Source organism: Cuculus canorus, chromosome 1 (genome assembly GCF_017976375.1).
Source record: "Cuculus canorus isolate bCucCan1 chromosome 1, bCucCan1.pri, whole genome shotgun sequence".
Classification (NCBI taxonomy): Eukaryota; Metazoa; Chordata; class Aves; order Cuculiformes; family Cuculidae; genus Cuculus; species Cuculus canorus.
In genome coordinates this window covers 110915571-110941001 of record NC_071401.1, presented here as the reverse complement: position 1 = coordinate 110941001, position 25431 = coordinate 110915571, and the positions used below count along the sequence as shown (strand labels likewise).

Below are 25431 nucleotides of genomic sequence, written 5' to 3'. Positions count from 1 at the left end.
ATAGTAATGAAGCCACTCTACATACCCAGGAAGTTAAGTATCTCCGTCACAGATGAGAATCTGAGACCCTGGATAACTTTAGGCACCTCACTGAGTCACAGGATGATAGTTAGCTGGGAATCTAATTAGGATAATCTCAGTCTGTCTCACTAACAATACAGTGATGTTTCTCCTTTGTCTACTAATCTTGCTCATTGATATGTTTGTATTTCTGCTTCTTCATTTTTCAGTTTCCTTCTTGTGTTTTGATGTAAGACTTACGTCCAGTAGATTCTTATGACAATGTACATCATTATAGAATAGAGTTTAGGTGTAACAGGTATTAGTTTAATCCTTTGTTCAGTTTTATCTGGAATTGATTTCTAAGCTATTTATTGTTGTATCTGTGATCTTCACAATAAAAGTGAGGTAGCTCGATCAGGGTATTAGGTTAATACAAAAAGTATTGCTAATAACTTAATGCATTAATTTGTTTTCTATGGGTTGCTGTGTAACAACACATTGCATCAAGAAAGATTAAAAATCAAATAAGCTGTTATATTACTGTTCAACACAAGAGGGTGCCATAGACTTACAGTTGGGTGGATTGTTAGATGTTTAGTACTTAAAATTGATTACTGAATTTATCATAACTCGAGGATGTTGGAAAAAACATACGACAGGGGGCATGATGTGAAAAAATCCTTTTTCTACAGTGGTTTACATTATGAATGCTTTCCTCCATAAACACAGCAGCCCACTAGCTGCTGAAAAAGAAGCATTCATCATTTCTTTGTGTTTTGTAATCATTTTGTGCTATGGTGTGCTCGGAAGTAATATCCATGAAAATGATTTAAAGGTTTTTAAATTAAGAAACTCTAGTAGAGGAAATGGAGACAGGTATAGAACGCCTCGGATCAATGACTGGGAGCAGCCACCTCCAGACTCAAGTGTTTATTTCTCTCAGTACTTACTGACTATAAGAATCCAAAGTAAGGGTGCTCCTTAGCGAGACAGTGCTTTAGTTTAGGCTTATTGTTAGCAGAGCTAAACCACCTGATTATGATTTGTAGTTTCCAACAGCTAATTAATCTTGGACTGTGATTGATTGAGTGCCTCCTAGCCTTTCTCCAGTGGTTTGGGCTGTCTGTGCTGGAGGCCAGCCCTGACCTCGTGCAGGTGTTTGGGTGGTGAGGCAGAGCTGGGAAAACCCTGCTTTGAAGCTTCTCCTCTTTCCTGGGTATTGTCCAGAACCTCTTGCCTAATTCCATTGACTTGACCTCAAACATATCTCAACTGCAGTTGGCCCTGGTTGCTGTTACCCAATCTGCTCTTCTCATTCAGGTAGCTGTGGGACTGTGTATCTTGGTGTTGAGGACGTTGCCCTGCTGACCTTGTCATTTCCCCTGCTCTGGAGGAGCAGAGGGCCCTCGCCAGCAATTGTATTTTCCATGCTGGGAAGCTCAGTCCGTGATCTTGCCATGCAAAACTCTTGGAGTTGCTCCCAGGGCTTTTTGACTTAAGAACTTCTGCGTTTAAAGGCTTTCTCAGAGTTTTTGTGTTGTATAAGATAGTGTAATAAGATTAGAGCGTAAGGCTTATTCATTCTGATTGTAGTAGTTAATGTTCTTCGTAGCCCAGTTTTCTATGGAAACAAGACATCTGTAACCATGTTATCTGGACACTTGCTTTTGTCAGACTTCTGTACAATTTAATTTAGATTTGAAAACAGATAGTGTGACCTTGAAGCCACAAAGTTCTATGGATGTCATGACAACTGGGAGCTCAAGAGAGGAAGTAAAACCCAGTTCATGTATATTAAAGGTACAAAAGTTATGCTTTATAAAATTTGAGCTTCATTAATTATGTTGGTTGCAGAGCTGCCTGGAGTCTTCTGATTGACTGAGACCAGGTATGTAGTTAGTATCTGAAATGATAAAATATTATATTATTAATTGGATGTTTACTTTTTACTTGAATAACCTGATAGCTGTAGTGATTGTAATTAAGTTTTCCCTTGGATAAGTGTTTGAAAAATGCAGAAAAGTTGTGTTAGGGATGAGGAGGGGAAGAAAATAAAGGAAATTCAGGTACTTGTCTCAGGTCTTAAAATCTAGCTTCACAATACCTTTAAATTTGTGAAAGACATAACTTTACTAATCAATTATAGTCTGTACAGCTGTACAAGAAAATACCGAAGGTGCCCTATAGTTAAAAATAGCATTTCCAGAATGTGTTTAATGGTAAAGTCACAGAATTTTTCTGCATATACTGTAACGTAATAGGGAAGTTCAACAGCAGTTAGCAGGTGAAAATGATAATGATGGGAGAGAGTAGGTTGACTAGCCTAAAGGAAGAGAAGCATTGGGCTTCTTTCTTGAGATATGACATAAGCAGTGATTTCTCTGGTGCATTAAAAAAAAATCCAGAGCAGATCTTAAAGGCTTCACTAGGAAGGAAAGAATTAGACGTTGCGCATTCAGTAGTCTCGAAACCGAGCACTCATGGAAAGGTGCATTTTAAGTTTCTATTAACATCTCCTTTATAGGTTTCCAAAACCTGTGTTGCATTGAAATTTTTAAGACCATAGTGGAAACAGGGGACTTGCTCATCACAAAAAAAACCCACCCCAAAATAATGAATAGGAATTTGTTCTTCCAGTGCATCAGGGCCTGTTTATCATCTCCCGCAGGAAAGTACTCATTGCTGTGTTTGTCTTTATTGTACTGCACATGTGTCTGTTTTCTTTTTTTTCCCTTTTGTTGGATGTGGCAGGGTTTCTGTTTTGCACAATGCAGCTGCAAGGACTAGGGACAGTCAAGTGTTTTTTTTCCTTGGAAAAGCAATATTTTCACACACAGAGGGGAGCAGTTGTAGCGAGGGGAACTTCTCTTGTCTCCCTGTTGGGAGCTGCAAAGCAAGACCTGTAGTTAGACGCAGTCTTCTTTCCAGCTCTCGGTTTGCAGCGCTGGCAACAGTGCAGAGTAGGGACTAATCCTCTTGGAATGCAGCAATTATCTCTAAGTAAGTATTAATTGCTGCATTCCAAAGGGATTAGCACAGTTAAACCCAATTACAGCAAAGTGAAGCTTCACTTTAAGGCATTATAGTGCATTGAAATCCTGTGAAGTGATGTGGCACTGCCAGTCTGCAACATTTTGTCCATGAAAATTGTGGGCTTACACACTGTAAACAGCAGACTTTTTCTTTTCAGTGTACTAAGTCTACTGCGTGAGTGGCATGCCTCGCTGGGGGCTACAGCTTGCTCAACAGAGAAGATTGTTGCTTATTTAACGCCCATTATCTTTGTGTGAACATCTCCAAAAATTATTTTGATACTTGTTGAGTTCTGGCATTACAACTGTCACTCCCTGCTGGAGCAGGGGCAAGACTCTGCAGTCTGTCTGGATTCTCCCGTCTCTAAAGTTGGCCAGCTCCTCCATCAGGTATTAATTTTGCCTGCAACTACCAACTGTATCAAATAGGCTTAGGAGAACTTTTGATAACTGACCTGTTCTCAGTCCCAGCAGTCTGTGGTGATGATTACAGGCAAGCTCTCTGTGGTAGCAATACATGAGCCAGAGGGCAGTGTGTAGTTATTTTTTTTAATCCTCAGCTTGACTATGGTGTGGGTTTGTTTTTCAGTTTTCATTTCTTTCCAGTTAAAACTGCAAGCCCTGATGCTTTTTCTTATAGTACAGTCAAAGCATAACGAATAAGCATGAAAAGAGGATTCTTCTGGGGATGAATCAGCCCTTTGCATGAGAGCTGTTCCAGTATTTCTTGTGTCCAGAGTAAAAATGGCGTATTGATACACAGAACCAATTCAATACATACCTTGTCTAATGAAAGTTGTTATCCTTGCAGATAATGAGCTGCACCTTAAGCACTGTTAAACTGAGTTGTACTGGACACCATTTCAATTCCCTGAGCTATTCTATTTCAGCAACTGTAGATCAAATCTTGCAGTCTTCCCAGCACAGGTAATTCTTGAAATGCACTTTCCTCCACCCACGTGTTTAGATAAAGAGTAAAGTTTAGCTGAGAGTTTTTCTTAACCCAGCGGGGAGGGTTTTATGTCCGGTGTGGCCTTGTCTGTATTGAGAAAAATAGCTGCTGGATCAGCTGAACTAGTGTCGGCATTCATTTCTAGTCCAGTGTTTACAAGGTGCTTATGATCTCACTGAAGTGAGTGAACTGAAACATCAGAATGGTTTAAGCTGTTGGTAAAAATGCATATATGAGATTGCCTAATGCACAGTGTGGGCAGGAGGTGCTGAAATTTTTACTGTGCTATGTATTTCTGAGATGCAAAGACCAAATAGGCTGAAAAGAAGGCAACACACTAAGAAAATCATTCCTGATCATGTAATTGCAAGCTGTATGAACACAGAAAAGCTTTTTCCTAGGGAAAAGACCACTTCCCCTTTATCTTTTTCTATACTCCTTGACTGCGTGTGATTTGCATCTCCCATGCTGTGCTTCATGTGAGAATAACTAGTAATACAAGCATGATTGCTCTTTTGTATACTTTCATTGTATTTAGATTATAATGATAAGCTTGCCTTATTTCAAAAGCTGAAGAATCGAGAGGAGAGAATTTCTAGGGGCACTGTCATGCAAAGCCTTTTTCTGACTCTACCCACACTTCTAAATGAAGTCTGTATCCTCTTATTTCTCTGACCTTTCCCTATCTAGACATCAAAACACACTGGCCCAACTGCTGTTCTCCCAGTGTGTCTACTGTTGCCATTAATCTCCCTTTCTTATACAGCTCTTCATTCCTTTTCCTTACCTTTGGCCTCAACTCTTTATTCAAAGTGATAATTTGCTGGCTTTCTGCCGGAGGGAGAAGCTATGATCAATAACAGGAGGAGACAGGGGTCAGCAGAATAGTGATGAGCAGTGCCATTTGCTCCTCTGAAAATAGTGTTTTCCCAAAATATCAATAACTACTATGATATTATTTTAGCTTTTGGATAAGGCATCAGTGAGATTTAGGCAGCCTGCAGTGGGAGCTGGGTTATTTTTCCTCTCACTAATTCCTTGCTTCAGACAATCATGAGGAACTGGACAGAAAAGGCTTTATCCAGCTCATGTTGGAATATAGACCATGTACCTGAGCACAGCTGTTTCTGGGATTAACTACACCTTTTTCTAGGTTCAGTGCATGGTGGCTCTCATGGATAATGCTTTGCCTCCTGCCTGGTGGTAAGTCAGAGCCCATCTCCAGCCTTCCCTTGCAGCTGTTGGGATAGAAGAGCCGCAAAGGAAACCTTCTTCAGGGCTGGGCAATAGCAGAGGTTCAGCAGTACTGTCTAGGTATCACAGAACAGCATGCAGCACTAGGTTTTGGTACTAATAATACTAATAATTTTAGTATTGGCTAGTACAATATATAATAAGTATTAAATAAAAGCATAATACTGCTATATCAGTATATTAGCCTTCATTACTCTAGGCAGGAAAGGTGATGAATTTCTTGTTCTCTTTCTTCCAAGAACTTCAATTTACTTTGCTTTCAAAAGGCTATAAATCCTTACTACTTACATGCACCATAACTCTCACCCTGCCAGTTGTCTTCGTGCTATTGGGAAATAGTTATTACCAATCCCGTTCCTGTACCTGCTGGGGATGCACATTCCTCTTTCTCTTTCTTTTCTAAGAATTAGAAATAAGAAACAAAAGTAATTATTCATGGAGATACTTGTGCTTCCTCCCAGCCTAAGCTCTGATCTTGAAATCTAATAATAGTATTACAATTGTAAACACTCAGCAGTCTTCTGTTGAGCCAGTTGTTTTGTGGTGGGGGGAGGAGGCTGAGTTTTAGGCTTTAAGGGGCCTCTAAGTAATGTTTTCAAGCTTTTCTAGTTCATGGAGGTCTAAAATGTACTTTTTATTTCTATTAATAAAAGTGAGATTTCTTATTTATTCACATTTGAAAAGAGCACAATAACATGAGATTTCTTACAAAGTGAAAGTTGGCATCACCGTGTCAAGTGATATGATTTTCATATAAATGCCCTAACACTTGCTGGAGGAAGTACTTCTATCATCTCCTTTTCAGGAAGATATTTCTGAAACGCCAGATTTCACCCTTCTTAATTTCATTGCACTATGCTGGCTTTCTTCTCCCTTCCTAAATGAATCATTTTATTAGCTGCTACTCCTTCTTAATAATATAGTAATAATAATAATAGTAATAATAATAAAATGAGGAATGTTGAGGAGGAGGTACTGCTAGCCACACCTTGTCTCTCCCCTCGCGTTTTTTCTCATGCCTTTAAAAAGTCTGTGGTGGTTGGTTTGGTTTCTTTGTTGCAAAGAAAGCCAACATCACCCACCACCCGCACCAAAAACCCAAACAACTCCCAGGTCTCCCTATTTCCTGGTTCTCTTTGAGTTGTAGTGCCTTGTTTTCCCCGTCTGCCTTAAGACTTAATTTCTTTATCTGTAAAAGCTTAGCTGCCTTGGCTTTAATAAAGCTAATTTGAAAAGTATGGTGAGGTCCTCAGGTAAAAGCATAATGTTTTAATGCTGCTAATATAGATCAGTTTGTGTTTTCCCAGCTCATAGTGCAACGCATTTGCTGGGTTACTGCTAAAGCACGCTTATTCTTTAGCCTGTGTGGTTATCCACCCCTGCCTATGTAGTGCTGCCTTAATACCGCTTGATTTGATTATTAGCGTGACTTTGCAAGGAAACAAGTGTTGTGATTCTCCTGGCTCAGCCTGCTGCTCACAACCACCCCAACCACTTCTGACCTGGGGGTCAACATCAATCTAGCTAAACAAAGGAGACTCAAACGTAACCCATTCCTGCTTGTGGTTTTGTGTAGCTTGGTGCAGCGATCTTTAGTCTTCTTAGAGCAGCAGAAAAATTGAGGGCATTTTCACTCTTGCACTGGGTTACTGTGCTAGTCAGCACGGAGCATGTGTGTGTGCTAGCTGGGGCTGCCTACCCAGTCACCTGGCCCCGAAAGAGGCAAGGGGGTGGCAGGGGCTTAAGGCAATGTAGGAGGCACTGCAGTCATGCTGGACTGAGGATGTCTACCTGTAGGAAACCAGGCTGCCAGCATGGCTGTTGGGGAAACCTGCTTGGGTTTGTGTCCAAGGACCGTGTTGACAGTCGAGCCTTCAGTGTGAGACTGAAAAGAATTCTTAGCTCCCAGATCACACAGCTGCCTTCAAACCGTTCATCTTGCTACTGGGGTACATTGGTCTGCCTTGGTATCTGTCTCTAGAAGACAACTTCAATCAGCAAGAAGGTCCCATGGCCCACTTAGTAGGTAGGAGTGGCAGCTAGAAGCTGCCAAGTTTTCTGTTTCAAGCGAGTGAGGAGGAGATGCACACTGTGCTCTCCCGCAGAGATGACACAGGCTCTCCTCCCCACGGGCTACAGTGGCTCAGAAGGCAAAATGGTTCCAGAGCTCTGCACACACTGATGCCCTTTCAAAATACGAAGATGTGGTGTGCTCACATCAAAAGGCATCTTCGTTTTATGAATGGGTACAACTGAACTGAGCTAGGCAGGGCCAGTTGAGCAGATGTTTTATGGCTGTTTGCAAGGATGTGTAGAGTCTGGTTCACCCTAATGTCAGCCACCCCATAGCCCTGAGACTGCGGCCACTCCAGGTGGCTTATGGTGAAGTCATATTTCAATTAGGTTTAGAAATGAGTTTTATATCTCTGCCAGTTTAGCCAGCTACTTGTGCAAGAGTGACTATAAGTTAGAATTTTAATCTTCTATTTCTTCTGTACTGCACACTGGGCATAGTTATGTAGAATCCCTTTTTAAGTCAGGCCGAGTTTGATACCACGTGCACTTTCTAGGCTTCTTGTAGAGATCAGCAGCTGCTGACTGGGATGACCTAGGAACCATCAGGCAAACTGAAAAAAACACCCCACCAAAAAAACGTCTTGTGAAGAGGAGAAGAAGGAAATGATACAAAAGGAAACCCCAAGCATCAATACCAAGAATGTAAACCCCAGCCTGCAAAGGAAGGCGCGTGCTTTGGTGCCGCTGCCAGCAGGTGGACTCCAAAAGCCCTCATAGGAGGTGAGCTTCCTGTGGAGCTGGCAGATGAGCAAAGCCCATGGAGGTGCCTCTTCTCTGCACCCGTGGACTCCCTCTCCCCATCACTGCCAGGGCAAGCAAGATGAAGTGGAGGAGGATTGTGATCTTTGCCATCTTACAGGCGCAGCTCCCGGTGGCAGGTAAGGCAGGCTTTTGTTTTACGAGGAGGTATCTTAAAGGTCTTTTGAGGAAAGAGCACTTTGTTTCTTTGGTGGATTCCCCACTACTTTGGTAGCAGGAGGGTATTGTCCCTGACCATAGCAGGGGAATTGGAACTAGTTGATCTTTAAGGTCCCTTCCAACCTAAACTATTCCAGGATTCGCATTGAGCTGTCCTGTGATAAAGAGATCCTCACGAGGGCTGGGAGGGGGAGGTTGCAATGAGCACAACCATTGCTGTCAGTGCAGCCTCTTCTTCTGCCCAAGTGGCTGCCATGGCAGAACAACAACCCATAGTTAAATAAGACTCTCAGCCCTCACCTGGGTGGCTTTCCTTATCATTTAAAAGGAGAAATTTGGTACAATAATGAAAATGTAGTCATTTTCAGTTATCTGCAAAAGAGAGGCTTTTAACTTAGGTAAAATTAGAGCCGTGCTGCTGGGGTGTTCTTTTGCAGGGAAAAGCATGCACAGCAGCAGAGGAACAGGGTGGAGGAAGAGATGAGACAAAGGGTAGGGTCCTTCCGTTCCTGTGTCTGCCAGACACGGTGTAAAATAAGGTCATTTTTGCCTTTATATATGTTCTCACAATTGTATGTATGCTGGTCCCACCTGGGCAGAAAGTGAAGCAGCTTTGTTATGCACAAATCTTCAAATTATATTAATTTGAGGAGAGAGGAGTGTGTTTCTCAGTGTCTTAGTCGATCGAAAATCAACAAAACCCAGAGAATGTCTGAGTTTGGAGAATTCAACTGATACTCCTAGGCCATGTTTGAACATGTAATAAAGCAGAAGCCTGCAATCACAGAATCACAGAATCACAAGGTTGGAAAGGACCCATTGGATCATCGAGTCCAACCGTTCAATTGTGAGTTTCCCTCACAATGTACTCCCTAACTGTACTCAAGAAGCACCCATCCTTACACTGAAGAGCCTTGGCGACTGCCACAGGCATTTGCAAGTTTTCTGGAGATTAGAGAAAGGTTTCATGGCCATTTGCTAATGCTGTGGAAGCACCTCTGCTAATTCGTGGAGCTTATGTTTCTGGAGAATTTTAAGCAGAGCTGCGTATTCTGTAGCAGACATGCCTTCTGTTCAGCCTCTCTCCCTTTCTGATACTTCAGAATGATACTGTACTTAAGTATGGTATTTCTGGTACTCATGTTTTCTATGTTGCTCGCTATCCATAGATGCTTGTAGGGCTATAAAGGTATGGAAATTACTTTAGGTCAAAATGCACCTATGAAAAATATTCTATGTTTTCTCCTTTTAGTCTGTCACAAAATATCAGTAGTTCAGGCTCCTATTTGTATGATTTTAGTGGAAAACTTCTATTGAAAAATATGCAATATAGTTTGCAGATAGGTAAGGCTAGTGCTGCAGGCATCTCTGGTGCAAAGCTCTTGGGGGTATTCACACTGTCAAAGAATACACAGAATCAAATTTTGAACAAGCTGTTGTTGCCATTGAATTAGAGATGGTTGCCTGTGGATTTGAGGGGAAGTATTTTTGAGTGCATACCTGCAATTGTTGGAAGAATAGTAGCATTTAGCTGAAGAGTATAGATAGACTGGAAGAAATGAAACACAGAACTTGTGGAGTTGTTGATAAGTTGTTGATGCAAAATACACAGTAACAACAATGTAAGGTCACCATGAATTTTGTTCAAAGATGAGACCAAACAGATGAGCTTTTCAGAATGAACAGAAACAAAGATCCGCTGCTGCCTGGTGTGCTTTCAAGCCTTCTTAGAGTGAAGTGAAATTTTACTTTTTTCATAAAACAAGCTCAGACTGGACAGAGATTCAATAAGCTGCATAACCACCTTACAAGAAAGTTCGTTCCACTTCACTATAATGCATTTTGTGCTTTTTCTTCAAATGGTCAGTTGAAAGATGCTACCAAGATTGGAACTGATGAACTTGCAAAGCATTTCCTTTTGATCTTTTGAGTACTGAAATAAATACGTCAGGCATGTGAAAAAAAAATTGTTTCAAAATAAGTAATTCTAGAGATGGGCCGCAAACTCTGATGCAAAAATTTGAATTATTGACACCAGATCACAAATTTCAGAATGCTCAAACTTAGTCTTTAAGCAATTAGAGAGAGAAACCATATTGTATACATATTTAGTTTTCTGCGTTTCCTTCTTCAGAGATATAAAGGTGTACATCTGGAAGTTTAGCTGAGGTGCTCCTATAAACCGTGTGTTAAAAAGTGCATAAAAATAAGTAATTTGAATTTCTGAACAGATTACTTCATTATTCCTGTTGTTCATTGAGACATAAAAGCATAAAAAGACTTCTAACGGAATAACACGATTAAAATGGCAAAAATCTTTGTATGGAGCTTTTAGTTAGAAGTATGACAGGTTTCAATGGCAACACAACAGTACTGTGGGCAATGTTGGAGAATTGCTTTTTTTTAAAGGCTGATAACACTTTGATTAGTACAAATACACAACACATGCATATAAATATATATGCAGGAGTCTTTCCAGGACAGCTCTTCCCTGTTTTTCACCTCTTTACAAAACCAATTTTCTCGACAAAACTGTTGAGACCAAAGCGTGTCAGTTTATTTTCACAATATGGAATTTTCACAATTCTGCATGACTGTGTCTTCTGCCCATTGGGTGCCATGATGCCAAGAGCCTTTTTTTAATCGGTTCATGGATAGGAACATAAAATGGACAGGTAATATGTCTTAGAGTATGTTTTTTCCTTGTTTTTCATCAGATGACTTTGCAGGTCCACAAACTACACGTTGTTTACAAGCCTCTCGCAGAAACACAAAGAAGTAAATACAAACTATTTTGGCTAACATCACTATGTCCTCATGTGCTGTCTTAAGTTCTTTTAGATGAATTCTTGTTACACCTCAGGGGGAATAAAACCCAACAAACTAAAGGCTTAATTTTATGTGTTTTATTCCCTTTTTCTCTGCCTGTTCACAATGATTCATTAATAATTCATGGAAAAATCTAAACTGGCACATTAACGAATGGAACAGAATGTAGGCAGATGTAGCCTTTTCCTGTAAAGGAACAGTTGCTGAACCCTTGCAGTGCTATATTGAATTGTCTAATGCTTGTTACAGAGTAAGTGCTTTCTATCTGAACCCTTCCAAGCAAAATTCTTAATGAGTGAAGTATCAAGTTAATGATCAACTTCCTTTTGTTTTTTTCTGGATGGGAATTATATACACAGTAGAGAAAACTGTCTGAAAATATACTTGTATTTATCCTGTGTAAGTGTGTTCTTAAGTAAGATGGGGATAAAACACCAAAGTGGGGGAAAAATAGGAGATTCACTAGCAGCTTAAAGGGGATGAGAACTTGATTTATGGATGAATGTTCATGTGAGGAAAAATTTTGACAGCCATTCTTGTTATTCGTACAAACTTGAATTGTGACTAGCACTGTGAGTAAACCTGTAAGCAAGGAAATATAAATAAATAAATTCTTATAAATAAGTATATATAAATATATTCCTAACTAGCTTCAAACTGTAACCAACTCCCCTTTGAAAAGGAAAAAAAATAAAAAAAGACTTGCTGGCACAATTGCAGATAACTACCAAATCCCCCTTCACTCCTCCAATTCATCATATATCTGAATGTCTATACTGTATGTAGATCTGTAAGATGCATCAGCTATTCTGGCAAGAAAATGAGTAAGCTTTTAGGGTGGCATGAATGGAACATGAAACTTCTTAAAAGTACTTAAAGTATTTATCGTTTTAAACGTATTTACTTTGTGTGCCGGTGTACTTGTATGCATGTTGTTTTTCACTGTTCTACTTCTATAACTTCAGACAGCACCTAATTAAAGTTTTGCTGATGTTTCTTTTTACCATTAAGAAAACAATTTATCCTATTCCAGAGTCTCTGAGAAGCTGAAATGTTGCAGGTTTTTCTGATTTGCACTATTATATAATGTAATATTTTTGAGACTGGTTTTGAATATTGTTTTCTAAATTAAATTCAGTTCTGTTCCTTAAAAAAATACATAGTATTTTTAGCTTTTAAAATATGAAAATCCAGAATTTTTTTTCAGGGAAGCAATAAAGGCATTTATCTCCACTTTGCCCTATGCAACTGATTTATAACTTCATATATAACCGATAAAATGAACAGGCAAACTAAAAGCTTACTTTGCAGTTCTTCAGCCTACTCTCTCAAATGCACAGATCTCGGGAGACAGTGGAAATGCATGTGTTTAGCCACATACCATGGATATATCCATCTTTATGAAAGTTAGATTTACTGATGTGTAGTTCTTTCAGTCCTTTGACAATTTAGCTATTAAAAATAGAAGTGAAAATATCTGGCTCCTAAGCCTCAGAGACCGCAAGCACTCATGTCTATGCAAGTTCTGTTTAAGAGGTAGAAGCCATCTCAATTTTTGAACTGTAGACTGGAAATATTTGAATCCCGACAAGTTTCCTAGGAATAAACGGTCAATCTTTGGAAGCTCTTTATGTATTCTGTTCTTAAGACTCTGTTATATGATGAGAAGAAGAGCAGTAAGTTTGGAATTTTCCATTTTCATGTACTTTCGGTATGCGAAGACTATGTTAAACATTGTCCTTCTGGCAATCAGGTTCTGAAGCCCGATGAAATGCTTGTACTATTTCTTTCGTGGGATGTAATTATAGTGAAAACTTCATCATTGTCTGACTTCTTCTGAGTAGCATAACATTTTTTAATGTGTTATATTTTTAAGTGAAGGAGAAGCCATAATGATAACAGGACTCTTCGAAAGCTCAGATAATACGGAGTTGAAATATACACCAAATTAGAGTTTGAAGGAAGCTGACAAAGGAAAAATGTTGGACAATTTTCAACATATAATAGCTAAACAGTAGGAGAGCACACTGAATCATTCTAGAAGATGACTAGTTGTCAGCACCTGAGGGTTGGTTTTTCTTTAAGACTATATATTTTTAAGAATATAATAAATTATTTACTTAAAACTCAAGCCGTTGTCTTCAATGAAAATCTTCACTTTCACAATAAATAATTTTTTCTAGTTTCCTAGACAAATTTCCTAGCTTGTAAAGGAAACCTTAAAAAAGCAAGCCCGCATGGCTCCAGAAACAGAGAAGGAGCTAACCAGCTATATAACCTGTCACTTAATTTTTTTTTTAAGGCAATTGCAATTTTTGGGGGTGATAAGCCAGCCTGCCTGAGGATACCACAATGCTCACTGATAACAGTTTCCTAGTCAAAAAGAAAAGTACATCAAGCATTTCGAACAGGAGCACACTTAAAAAAGCTTTCCTAAGAGCCCAAAATTTGAATCATAAAAGCAAATTAACAAATTTTATTATTTTAAAGTCAGAGTAATGGACTGAAAGACTTTTCTAATGGGATAAGATGTGATATCCAGGAAATTAATGAGGGATTACTAATATGAGTGATGTTTTAATTCTTTTTAAGTAAGCATACATTGGCCATTGAATAAAGGAAAGATCTATGTGACTAATAAACCTTTTTCTGGTTGTCCATCCAAATTTTATAATCATTTTTTTCCAGCCAGGAGCATGGATATTTTGCATTCGTTTCACTTCAAGTGTTGTCAGCGGCATGACAGCCAAACCTGAAATAAACAGCGCTAAACATTCATAAAAATGTTTCCCAATTACTTAATGTGTGAGTATGTAAATTCATTTCAGTCCCCCATGGCATATATCTTGTCACAAGGCAAACTGAGGCAAAACAGTGAAATGCCCAGAAGGTAATTATTCAATGGTGAGAGCAAACTCTCATACTGGTAGAGGTCCTGCAAGTGAATTGAGATTCTTTGTGCAGGCATTTTGTATAGGAGCAGGGCCCTAACCGATTAGATGCTTTATTTGCAAAACATTTATTTTTAATTAGTTAATATAAAAATTCATCTGAAACTAAAAAATAACACAATAATTTATTACTTATCAGATCAACTTGAAGAAATACTTTGGTTCAGTGTCAATGCCACTTTTTAAATACTCTGAAAACATCAGTTCACTGAAAGAGATCAGCTTCCTAACATTAGATACTGCACATTCCTAGTTATCAAATGTTTGGTTTGTCATTCAGAAATAGCTGAATTATTTGCATGATGTCCTTAAAAAGAATACATAAACTGGATTCCTGGGCTGGGACTTTGCAGCTCAAAATTAATACAGCAGAATTTTATACCTTTGCAAAGAAAAAATTTGACTTGTATCATATTATACATTATAATGGATAATTACTCTAATATTAGATAATTTTTTGGTTGCCTATCAGCAAGCTTCAGTCAGAGAACTTAACATCAAATCTTTGGTAGAAGTAACTTCTGTGTCTATCCACTATGTGTTGTTGCGATTTACGTTGTTTCCCATCCAACCATGCAAAATCGATTGCAGGAAAGAAGTCTTACCAGAATTATATGCAGTAATCTCCCTCTATTTCTCTCTCCACGATGCAAACTTGCACAGTATCATCACTTTGGGCTTTCATGTAAGTAAAATATGATAATTTCAGCAGCACTTCGTGCAAGAATATAGGTACATTCCTGAAGGCAGAAAAGTAGAATGATGTCTTGCAAGTTGTGTTAAGAATCATATTCTGAAGGAAGGAAGACAGGATACAGAGAGAGAGATATATTATATAATCAGTATCTTGTAAAAGAAGTCTACAAAACTAAAGACATTCTAAGAAGCAAGCAAACAATTCTGCAAATTATTGCAATTATAGTTGCTCTGTTCATATAACGTAGCAGATTAATTTGAATGTACAGATTTCTTCCGAACAACTGTTAATTTTCAGGATTTGTTTGCCATTTTATGTTATTTTATGGCTTATTACCTAAAAGTGCGATACCCAACTGAGTTAGCATGCACAAGTAAACTCATTCTTAAAGTCTAAGTCATTATGGACTAGAGCCTGTTAAGGAATTTGTAATAAAAGATTTTTCAGGAGAGGTGTATGGGAGTGGTGCGTTATCAAGTAATGTAATAATCATTTTTCTCTTTGTTTTTTTTTTAATTATTACTTTTAATTTTCATATTTCTCAGGAAATGCAAAAATTCCTGTAATTAATATTGGTTCAGCACTTAATAGTCGGTTGGAATTTGAAGGGCTACAAGTGCTATACAACCAAAGTAATTCAGTGCTAATTAACTGACTTTGGAGGCTTATTCTAGTGATAGCTCTGACCTCATGCTTGCTTTTTCTCTGCGGTTTTGTCTCATCGTTTACCTGTAACATGCTCTTTGTTAGTAATGAGCTTCTGGTTCTTTGAATGTCTCTCCAGGCATGTAAATTCTCTGCAGAAGTTTTGCTGGGGGGATTACTCTGATGAATAAAGTATAAGAATTAAATCTTTGCTGGTGGTAAGCTTAAAGAGAATTGGTGAAAGTAAATGAGATAAGTGCACCATTTTCAACAACCGCCATCTGATTTCCCTTCTCCTGAGAAGGAAAGGGAGTAATAACCTGTTGCAATTTTTAACTTGTTGAAACTATTGATCTTTCAAATGTAAAACTGAGCATTTGTGCTATTATGAGTGTGACTATACTCAGCGGACCAGAGAAGATAAGCAAGATTAACCCATCTGGATTTCAAGCAGAAGGTCAAACACCATTCCAGTTACTTTAAGAAATGAGCATCTAATATATGCCACAAAGGCTTTCTGGAACTTAGCTTCTTGGAGTAAGCATCTCAAATGAGAAGGAAGAAAGTCTCTGAATCTCAGTAAAATTAGTTTTAATTATGCTTTCAGTAGGACTCAATCTCACTTCTGTTTGAGATAGGAGCTTTTGCTATACCTGCACACCTTCTGCATATAAGCAGAATTATGCAGCAAAGACTAGCACACCCAGCACAGTGCCATAACATGGTCCATGTTGGTGAAGGTGCAGGTGGGTGCCTGTAAACTGCTGGTGAGCCATAAAATGTACTTGCTTGACAGCCTAAACAACTGCATGGAGTGACGGCTTCTTCATTCCCACTTCTGGCAGCTGGCCTCTGCTTTCTGCATCGAGCTCAATTCAGTTTGCTGAGAATATGGATTTCTTTTTCCCTAGCAAATTAGGAATAATTTTATTGAAAATAGCACAATATTTTCCATTTTCCAATTTACGAGAGAACCCGAGCAATTTGTTTTAGGACAATTGCCTCCCAGATTAGCAATGCTGTCTTAGATGTGATCTGAAGTGCTGATGAGGAGTGCTTGTAACTTCAAAATGATGGTCCATCCCCAGAAGTTTGAAAATAACTACAGATCTTCAAGAGGGTTGGTTTTTTTTTTTTTTCGCACGAGCTTTAAGTAAAATACAATGAAACGTGAAAAGTTAAGCATACCGGGTTCGTTCCTTGACTTTTTTTCTAAGGTGCATTTTGATCACATCTCTGAGTGTTTTTCCTTGACTTGAATGTTAAAAACCCAGGAGATCTTTTAAAAAAATCCTTCTCTCTAGAAGAAACAGCTATAATTTACCTTGTTTTGAATTCTCTCATATTTCAGATGTGTCTTGTATTAATGTGAACTAGACAGAACTGGAATTTTCCCTCTTCTGTCTATTCATGTGGCTAAATTAATGTCTTTTCTTCTAATAACTCAGACATTAATTTACTACTTGCCTCAAAACCCAGCAGTGCTATAATGCACTTGTTGCTGCTGTTAGCTTATGTGTCTTCTGATGGAAAAGCAGCAGCACATTTTCAGGCTTGAGGCAATTTTTTTTCTTTTTTTTTTTATAACTCTCTTAAAGAACTTACAGATACAAACCTTCAGCCCTATCTTTTTGTAACATCTTTTCCAAGGTCTTTTTATCTGATTTTATATTTCTTAGCTGCAAAGAAGCAACTAGAAGGTTTGCCCCCTTTCTCTCTTGCTCTTCCTCTTACAGCTTCGGCCAAATCTCTGTTTGTTAGACATGGTGGCTTTGGTAGAAGGACTATCAAGTTTAATATACAGCTTAAAGGGAAGCAATGTTCTGCAAAACTTTGCCAGATCCCACCCTCACCCCCACCCCTTGTTTGCCACTAGAGTAAACCAAATCCTTGTGAAGTATTTTTGTGAGAGACCAAACAAAGTCTGTGAGCCATTACTGTTCTGCATTTTGGGGAGAGGGAAACCCAGATTCAAGTTCTTATTGTTTGACTCAGAGCAGGAGCTTGAACAGGACGCCCACATGCTAAGCCATTCAAGAAACACTGGATTCGGATGAAAAATTCTAACGGGAGACTAGAAATATTCCCTAAATAACATGACATCAGAATGTATACTGGGAAATATTTCAGGTGAACAAGTGTTATCTTGATAAACCTATACAACAAACAGAAAATAAATCACAACTGCAGTTGTATTTTATAGCATCAGTAATTTAATCATTCACAGTCAGTTAATGGAGCACATGTATTTTTGTTCTGCAGAAGACTTAATAATGTTCTTGACTGTTTTGCAAAGCGTTATAGTAAGGGTCAGTGCTGCTGAGTGGAGTATGCATCTAAGAGTTTTCCCATCCATCCTTGCAAAACTTGGGCTGTCTCTAGTAGTGACTGGGGAGAACTTGTAACAGCCTTCCAATACTTAAAGTGGGCTCCAAGAAAGCAAGGGAGGGACTCTTTATCAGCGAGTGCGGTGACAGGATGAGGAGGAATGGTTTTAAGCTGAAAGAGGGGAGATTTAGATTAGATATTAGGGGGAATTTTTTTTCCTGTGAGGATGGCGAGGCACTGACGCAGGTTGCCCAGGGAAGCTGTAGATGCCCCATCCCTAGAGGTGTTCAAGACCAATTTGGATGAGGCTTTGAGCCGCCTGGTCTGGTGGAAGGTGTCTCTGCCTACAGTAGGGGGATTGGAACTGGATGATCTTTAAGGCCCTTTCCAGCCCAGCCCATTCTATGATTTTATGACTCTATTTCAGCACAATCAGAATCCCTAAGCAGGCTTCTGTGCTTAAGACTGTCTGCAAAAACGGGCATAGAAGTGGTGCTGTTCTCTTAGGCATGGGTATGCAAGAGTAACATCAATATGAGTACTGGTAATGTATGCTTATATTTTGATGATTCTTCCACTTCCAAACCCACATATAATTAATTATACAGAACTGAAAGATTTAGAAGAAGGTCCTAGACTACTAAATCTTAAGGGTATGCAGAGATCTGAGGGAGTCAGCAACATGAAATGCGATCAGAAGAGACAATTTGAGAAAGCCCAGCACACACACTGACCTTTCTTGAAGAAAAGGATTTGCTGGAGCCAGATAGGAGAGCTTCAGGTATTTAAAAGGATTCAGCAAGTAGCTTTACCTCTATAGGTGCTGTCTGTATGCTGTAACTGTAACGTGGGGATAGCAATTAATTTCTGTCAAACTTTCCCCTTCTAGTCAGGTCACATTAGTGTTTTAGTAGATGCCACTCATTTGAACATTACCTGAATTAGCTTTACACTGGCTGTCTTGTGTAGGTACCTCCCCAGTGGTGTCAACGGGTGTTTTACTACAGGCAAACTGCTTGGGCATTTATTAAACTGCTCAGGCATTTACTAAACTGCTCAGGCATTTACTAAACTGCTCAGCCAGATTTTTGCAGCTTACACAAAGAGCCATGCTAAAGGAAATGCGCTCTTATCAGCTAGCTGAAAAATAATTTAGCAATGTTTTTGTGAGCCACTGCTGCCTTCATAATGGCTACAGCATATATAAATGTTCTGGAAAGGAGAACGTTTCTCATTCTGTGCCTGTGGGTTCAATGCGGCTTTCAAGCTTCAGGAACATACTATAGTAAAAGCATAGTAGTGTTCAACATCGTGCATAGTTAGAAGGTATCTTATACCCAAGGAAAACAGTGTGTCTATGTAGGTATGCTGTCAAGCTTTTATTTGTCAATTTGCGTGCATAAACTGATTTTACTAAGTGATTTTCTTGAAGTCTGCAGTTAAATAATGTTTAATTCCTAAAGCAGTTTTGGTTTGAGTTTTTAATTCTCAGTGTTTTTTTGTTCTACTCCTTGTTATCTTATTGTGTTGTAGTTCTAAGTATTTTTAAAGTATCTTCTGATGCTTAATTATCTGATTAGAAAGACTGCCATTACGATACTAAAAAAAATGAATGTGAGTGGAATGTAAACTTTTAAATTGGAAAGTTTGAATTTTGCTAACTCGTCCAAAGGATTTGTCGATAATTCTGACAATTGCCTTCATCCTCACTCCTCTACAAAGTCTTTTCCCCCTTACTGAAACAGTGCTATTTTTTTTAGATAGAACCAGAAAATTGAAAAACAAGGTCATGAAAGTTTTGTACTTTCAATTTTAGCTGATTTATTGTGTAACCTTTAGAAGGCCACTGAAATGTGTGTAGGCTTTCCAATAGACCAGTGTCCAAGCTTAATCAAGATGGACCACTCTGTTAGCTGTTTTTATTAACTCTAAATTGCTTATCCGGTTCTTGATATACAAATAACTCTTTCCAAATGTGTTAACACGGATGATCCTGAAAGCCTATTTTCTGTTTTAATATTTGCGTAACAAACAAAGAGTTTTATTTGTCTGTTTCATGATGGTATTTTGAAAACTTAGATCTATTCAGTATCCTTTAGGTCTTCTAGCGTAATGTATTTTATATGTAGAAATTAAAATAGTAGGTGTCTCTAATTTGCTGCTACGTTCACAGTGACCTGTGCTGCTTACAGGACACGCCTTACTTGTTTTGGGAACACGGACAACCTTTTTGCTTCATTCTCTTTGAAAAACCATCTAGGTTTGGTTGAACTGATGAGGCAAAGAAAAAAGTTACAGGCATGCTGCTAGTGTTCCTCAAGTGGAGAGGAAAAAAACATGTCCTGTACAGTCTGTGTGTTACTTCACACTTAGAAAGCATCTTGAGCTCTTTAGAAAATGTGCTCTGGAGATGAAAAACATTTACTGTTCTCCATGCAACACATGCATGCTGTCATTTTTCAAGCTGGTACAGCTCTTAACATGATGATGTTTAAAGCTGGTGGGTGGATGTCTGAGTGTTATTGTTTAAGGACTGCAGTACTGAGATTGCAAATATGTTTGGACAATGATTGTAGTCACTTTTTACTCCCACGAGAACACCTACACTAGGACCCTGATGACTGTCATCTCTAAGTATCTTATTTGGACTAATTAAAACGTACATTATTTTAAATGGAAACAGTTCTTGTTATTTCAGTAATTGCTGTAGATCCACTGTCAGCCGTCTGGCTTCCTATAACTACACGCTGCTTTCCTCACAGGTAGCTCCTGGCTGCTGAGGACTTGCCCTATACATTAACTATTAACCACGCATCAAGGCAAGGACTTCCTTTGGGACTGACTGCAGTTTATTTGCTCAGTGTGCGTAGCCTCTTTTGCCTCAGGTGCTGAATAGAGCACCTCTGTCTTGAACTCCCTGGTCTTTGGCTTCTGAGAGGCAAAGTTGCCTAAGGGGAGCTATACTTCAGCAGAGCTTTTGTTCAGGGTGTTTTGGCTTATACAGGGTAATATCTGTAATGTGACTTGGAAAATTCTCAGTGTATAACACTTATCTGTTATCTGTGTCATATGTGAGAACCAGAGAGGTGTGAACATTCCTGAAAGCTAATTTGGATTTTTTTTCCAAAGCCTTTCACTACTGGGGTCTCCAGCTGAGAAGGGATGGGGGAAAGCGTGAAATATTTGGCAATAGAGTCCTAAAGGCAAGTGACACCTTAAATGGAGTTTACGTATAACTCATCAAACATCGCCTCTTAAACAACTGTGTGTAGCATGTAAAAGAGCACCCTCTTGCATATTTGTGCAGAGGATTTGTGACAGGTGATGATTACTGTCTAAAATACACTGGGAAGAGAGCGGATGAAATAAAAATGAGTGCACATTGGGAAAAATAGCTATGAAGTGGTTGCCAAATTACGTTAGGGGGAGCAGAAGAAGGATTCACACCATCCGAATAGTTTTGGCATAGGTTATTCTTGGGGCAAAGGGGGTGGAAACTGAATTCTTATCCAGGAACAGTTTGCTGAGTTTATGGAATGGAATTTTTCAGATGGCGGGCTCTAGGAGCAAAGGAGACCTTCCTCAGTCCTTTGTTCTTATTTATGTATTTGAGATGTGCGTAAGAATACCCAATGTTTTATCAAGCTTATTACAGACTTATTTATGCTATATAAGTTAATAGCTTGATACAAACACAGACGCTATTGACATTGCACAAGTGTATATGCAGAGATCAGGACAAAAACGCATGGGCGTGTTTGTAAGCAGATCTGTTCATATGTGCTGTTCAGTATAGCAGCATGAAAACTTGTTTTATTTCCATTATTGAAGCCATTTTAAAATGTAGATGCAATATGGATCAAAGGTGATCTTTAGCAAGTGTTTGTTTACCACTGTATGCATACATGTTAGAATTACAATATCTATTGATACTCTTTCATCATTTATCAGATAAACAGCAGTTTTCTGTGTTAGTGAAGTTCTACTATTACGTACGTGCAGCCCAAGGGGGGTGTAATATTTTCTCAGCTGTACCAGGAATAATGGAATATTTCTTTTTTTCATCTTGACATTACTGTTTGAAAGGCAGTGAGTGCTATTGCTGCTGAGAGCTCCTCTGTTTCTGTCCTACTTCCTTTCCCTTTCTGAGTATTACATGGATTTTGTCTTTTATAAACAAAAGATGTGGGTATATCTTTCTATCTATTTACCTTCCCACCAGTGACACATCTGAGATTTGTTATCAACTCTGTAACAGTAATGAGTGCTATTAAATTGTTTTAAAATCCAAACATAAATCAGTAAATACGGAAACATGAATTCATAAATATCTTTTTAAGTTTCATTATATTTGCCTTTCTCTGACCATACTATGTATACACGCATGTTCTGTTACGCATCTTGCATGTGTCCAGTGCAAGTCAGTCATTCCCAGATATCATTCCACCCTGACATGCTGAACTTATGAACTGGTCCCTACTTGAAGTCACTTTTTGAATGAGCAACACAAACTCCTCTCCTATGATAAGCCATGTATGTATTAAAGATTCACCTGCCCTGATTCAGCTTTCCAGTATGAAATTGCAATTTCAACATTTATTCTTTCAGCTAGTTTGCAAGTTCCTTATTCACCCTTTCTCAGGAGGAAGTCTTGTAAACCCTATTTGTGTTCTTATTTTTCATTCATCTTATTTATTTACTTGCTATTTTTAAATACAAATATGAGATCACGGCAACTGACCAATTACCTTATCTAATTCACATTAGAGATATAGTTTCAATAAGAACTGCTACAATTAGACCGAATGCTCTAAGGTATATTTCTATTAGAATGATATACAGGTCTTAACTGAATCACAAAAGTTTTTGCTTGGGTCACACAAATATTAATGAAACGTGACATACTGTTTGATTACACCCAGTTTCCTCTGATTCATGAAGAAAAATGTTAACATAATTGTTGAAAAATAAGATCAAACGCCGTACAGTTTTCTAATATAAAAAAGAGTTTCTGTATGTGCCAGTCACCATTTAGAATTACATTATTGGAAGTTAAGGGCTAGCAAACTTCCTGGCTTTAAAATATTGAATCTGTTGAATAACAAGACCCTGCTAAAAGTAACACCTTTGATATTATTTTAGAGCAATGTGTAATTTCCCTGCTGTAAGAAAGGTTTGAGAGAGAACAAAATTCTCTCAGTCTTTCTCCTGGGTCAGATTTGCTTTATTATCCCTGAAGGACAGATTGAGAAATGAAAATACAAAGACTCGAAACCACTTTCCTCCAGCCTCACAGCGGAAGAATTTAGAATAGAAGACCCAAATGATTGTTACTGAGGATAAAATAATGATTTGACCAGCTCACCAGGTTTTCTGATTCAGATGATGTTCATATAATCTAGTGAAGCACATTCAATAAATTGTATATTTCAGGTAAGAGGAATACGTAAAAGCGGTTATGTAAGCAATTAATTTCTTCCTTTAAAGCTGCACCTATAACTTTCTGTGATATTTCTGTCTCCGATTGTTCTTCTGTTTGGTGTGGAAGTAGGTTGTTTTTTTTTATTATGGTTGGCTTCATGTATTTGCTCTCTGGAATCTAATGCTATATTTTAGTAGCAATTTATTTTTAGCAGTGAAAGTAATAAAGGAAAAATAACTGGTCAAAACTACTGCTGCTTCAGGAGAATTTAAAACTGAGAGTGGAGAAAGGAATAGTACAGATCTTTATAAAGGAATTGTGAGACACAAGATTCCCCCCCCCCATCTATTCCTTTCATATATAGGCTCTCTGAACTTTCAGTGATGTGGGGAGAGCAATGGTAGCTGCAATTAGATTTAAAGAAAGGGCTTTTCAGCAGCCTTCTTGCTTGGATTCCTTAAACAATAATGAAGTGAATATGTTTAATTTCTGTATTTTTGTTGTTGACAACCTTTGTTAGCCAGCTTACAAGTGTGAACACGTGAAATGCAGGCTCTAAAACTTACATCAAAACCCAGTTTTCTGAATCATAAATAAGTCTGAAGTCTCTAGCATAACAATAGCTGCCTCTGCAGTTACCATTAAATAAAAACAACTCATCTGTTGAATTCAAAATTTAAAAAAAGAACATAATGTTTTTCTGTACTTATTTTGATACTACTTCAATAAAATGTTTGATTTTTTGACAGAAGATATCTAGGCAGTTGATCACAACCATGGCAATTCTGTCAGCTCCGGAAAGGTGTTAAGGGGTTGGTTTGTTAGAGGGGAAAGAAGTGAAGACAGGAAACCATTAAGCCATCTATCTACTTGGCTGTATGAATAAGACTGAGACATGCTGGGCTACAAGGAGAGAGACAAGTCTAATTCGTTGTGCTGCCTGATAAGGGAAGAGTGGGTTGATGCTCTGCCATAAGGAAATATACCTTTGATATGTCTTTTTCAGTCAGAGAGGCCTTTTCACATTGCTAAAACCAAGGTATGTGTCGTTGCCACAGTTGCCTTTCCTTCTGCTCCAAGCAGACCACTGCTGGCGGGTGCATTGCGTGGGGTCATAGTGTTGTGTTGTTCAGTGTGTGACATGTCACCTTCATACCCAGCATCGTGTATCAGAAACTAACCGTGAGTGTTGCACCCAGCATATAGAATTAGTCTAGGTTGGCTACACCAGACTTTTAGCCATTCAGACTTTGACCATTATTAGCACCTCAATAAATATCAGTGTTAGAATATGAATGGGAAATCTCCTTAAAGCCTCGTTGTGGGTACACTCTCCTGTGAAAGCAGATGGAAAGAAGCCACTGTGAAAAATCAGTCAAGCTATGCTGAATAATCAACTTTTGGAGAGTTGACATTACAGCATGGTTCACACACTTTGGTCTTGCAGCGTAGACAGGACTGTGACTTGCACCTTCACCTTGTCCCCCAATTATGTGATAGCCTTTAATTTTGGTTGGGGTGTAACATGATTTGGGAATGTGGCTTGACACCATCTATACTGCAGAATAAACTGTGTTCCTAGCAGGGCTGAGCAATTATCTTCTCATGGGTACCTTTTCCTTCCCCGGTGCAGACTTTTAAAATCTTCTAATGAATCAGCACTTGTTACTAATCAATCACATTACTTTCAATAATCTAATGATTTCTTAGAAATTTGAAGTGCTTCATAATCATTAATAGGTCCTCACACTACTCTTCTGAAGTGATATGTTCCTGTAATTTATTTTCTAATGGGGAAAATCAAGGCACAGAATGCTTAATTACCTTCAAGAAAGTCACTGGCAAAGCCAGCAATAAAGCTGTATTATGTTTCCATGTCTGAATCTGTGATGGACTAATAGAATGGAAGACCACACTAGAGTGGGCACAAAGCTATTTATGCAAAAGTGTATTTGAGGACCCTTTCTTCGTGTTGCCATTTGTGAAAGAAAAGAGCGTTAAAAATAGAAACCCATGTTAAGATAAGAAAAGTATTTTCTTACAAGCTGTTGAAGCAAGAATGAAAAGAACTGGAAGATAAATCCAGTACTGAAGCATGTCATAAATGTGTTGTGTAAGATACTCTGTACCTTTACAACTACCAAAAAAACCTCCCCAAAATTAAAATGATCAGTCAAAGCAAAATCTGATTGACGGAAAATGAGTCCTACATCCAGTGAGCAAAGGCCCAGACATAGCAGTATGCCATAGAACATGGTTAAAATCCATTCAGGTGCTGGGGACGCTGAAAGGTTACTATACAGAAGAGTCTAAAAGGACAAGTG

At 38.5% G+C, this 25431-nt stretch overlaps 1 protein-coding gene across 1 annotated transcript in view; it reads left to right on the top strand.

Annotated features, from left to right (window-relative positions):
• Positions 1-7443: 7443 nt before the first annotated feature.
• Positions 7444-25431, top strand: part of CD247 (CD247 molecule) — a 57699-nt gene continuing 39711 nt past the window's right edge. The window contains 3 exon segments of the mRNA XM_009557178.2: positions 7444-7487; positions 7907-8108; positions 8111-8195. Of these exon segments, the coding sequence (XP_009555473.2) occupies positions 7444-7487; positions 7907-8108; positions 8111-8195 (331 nt within the window).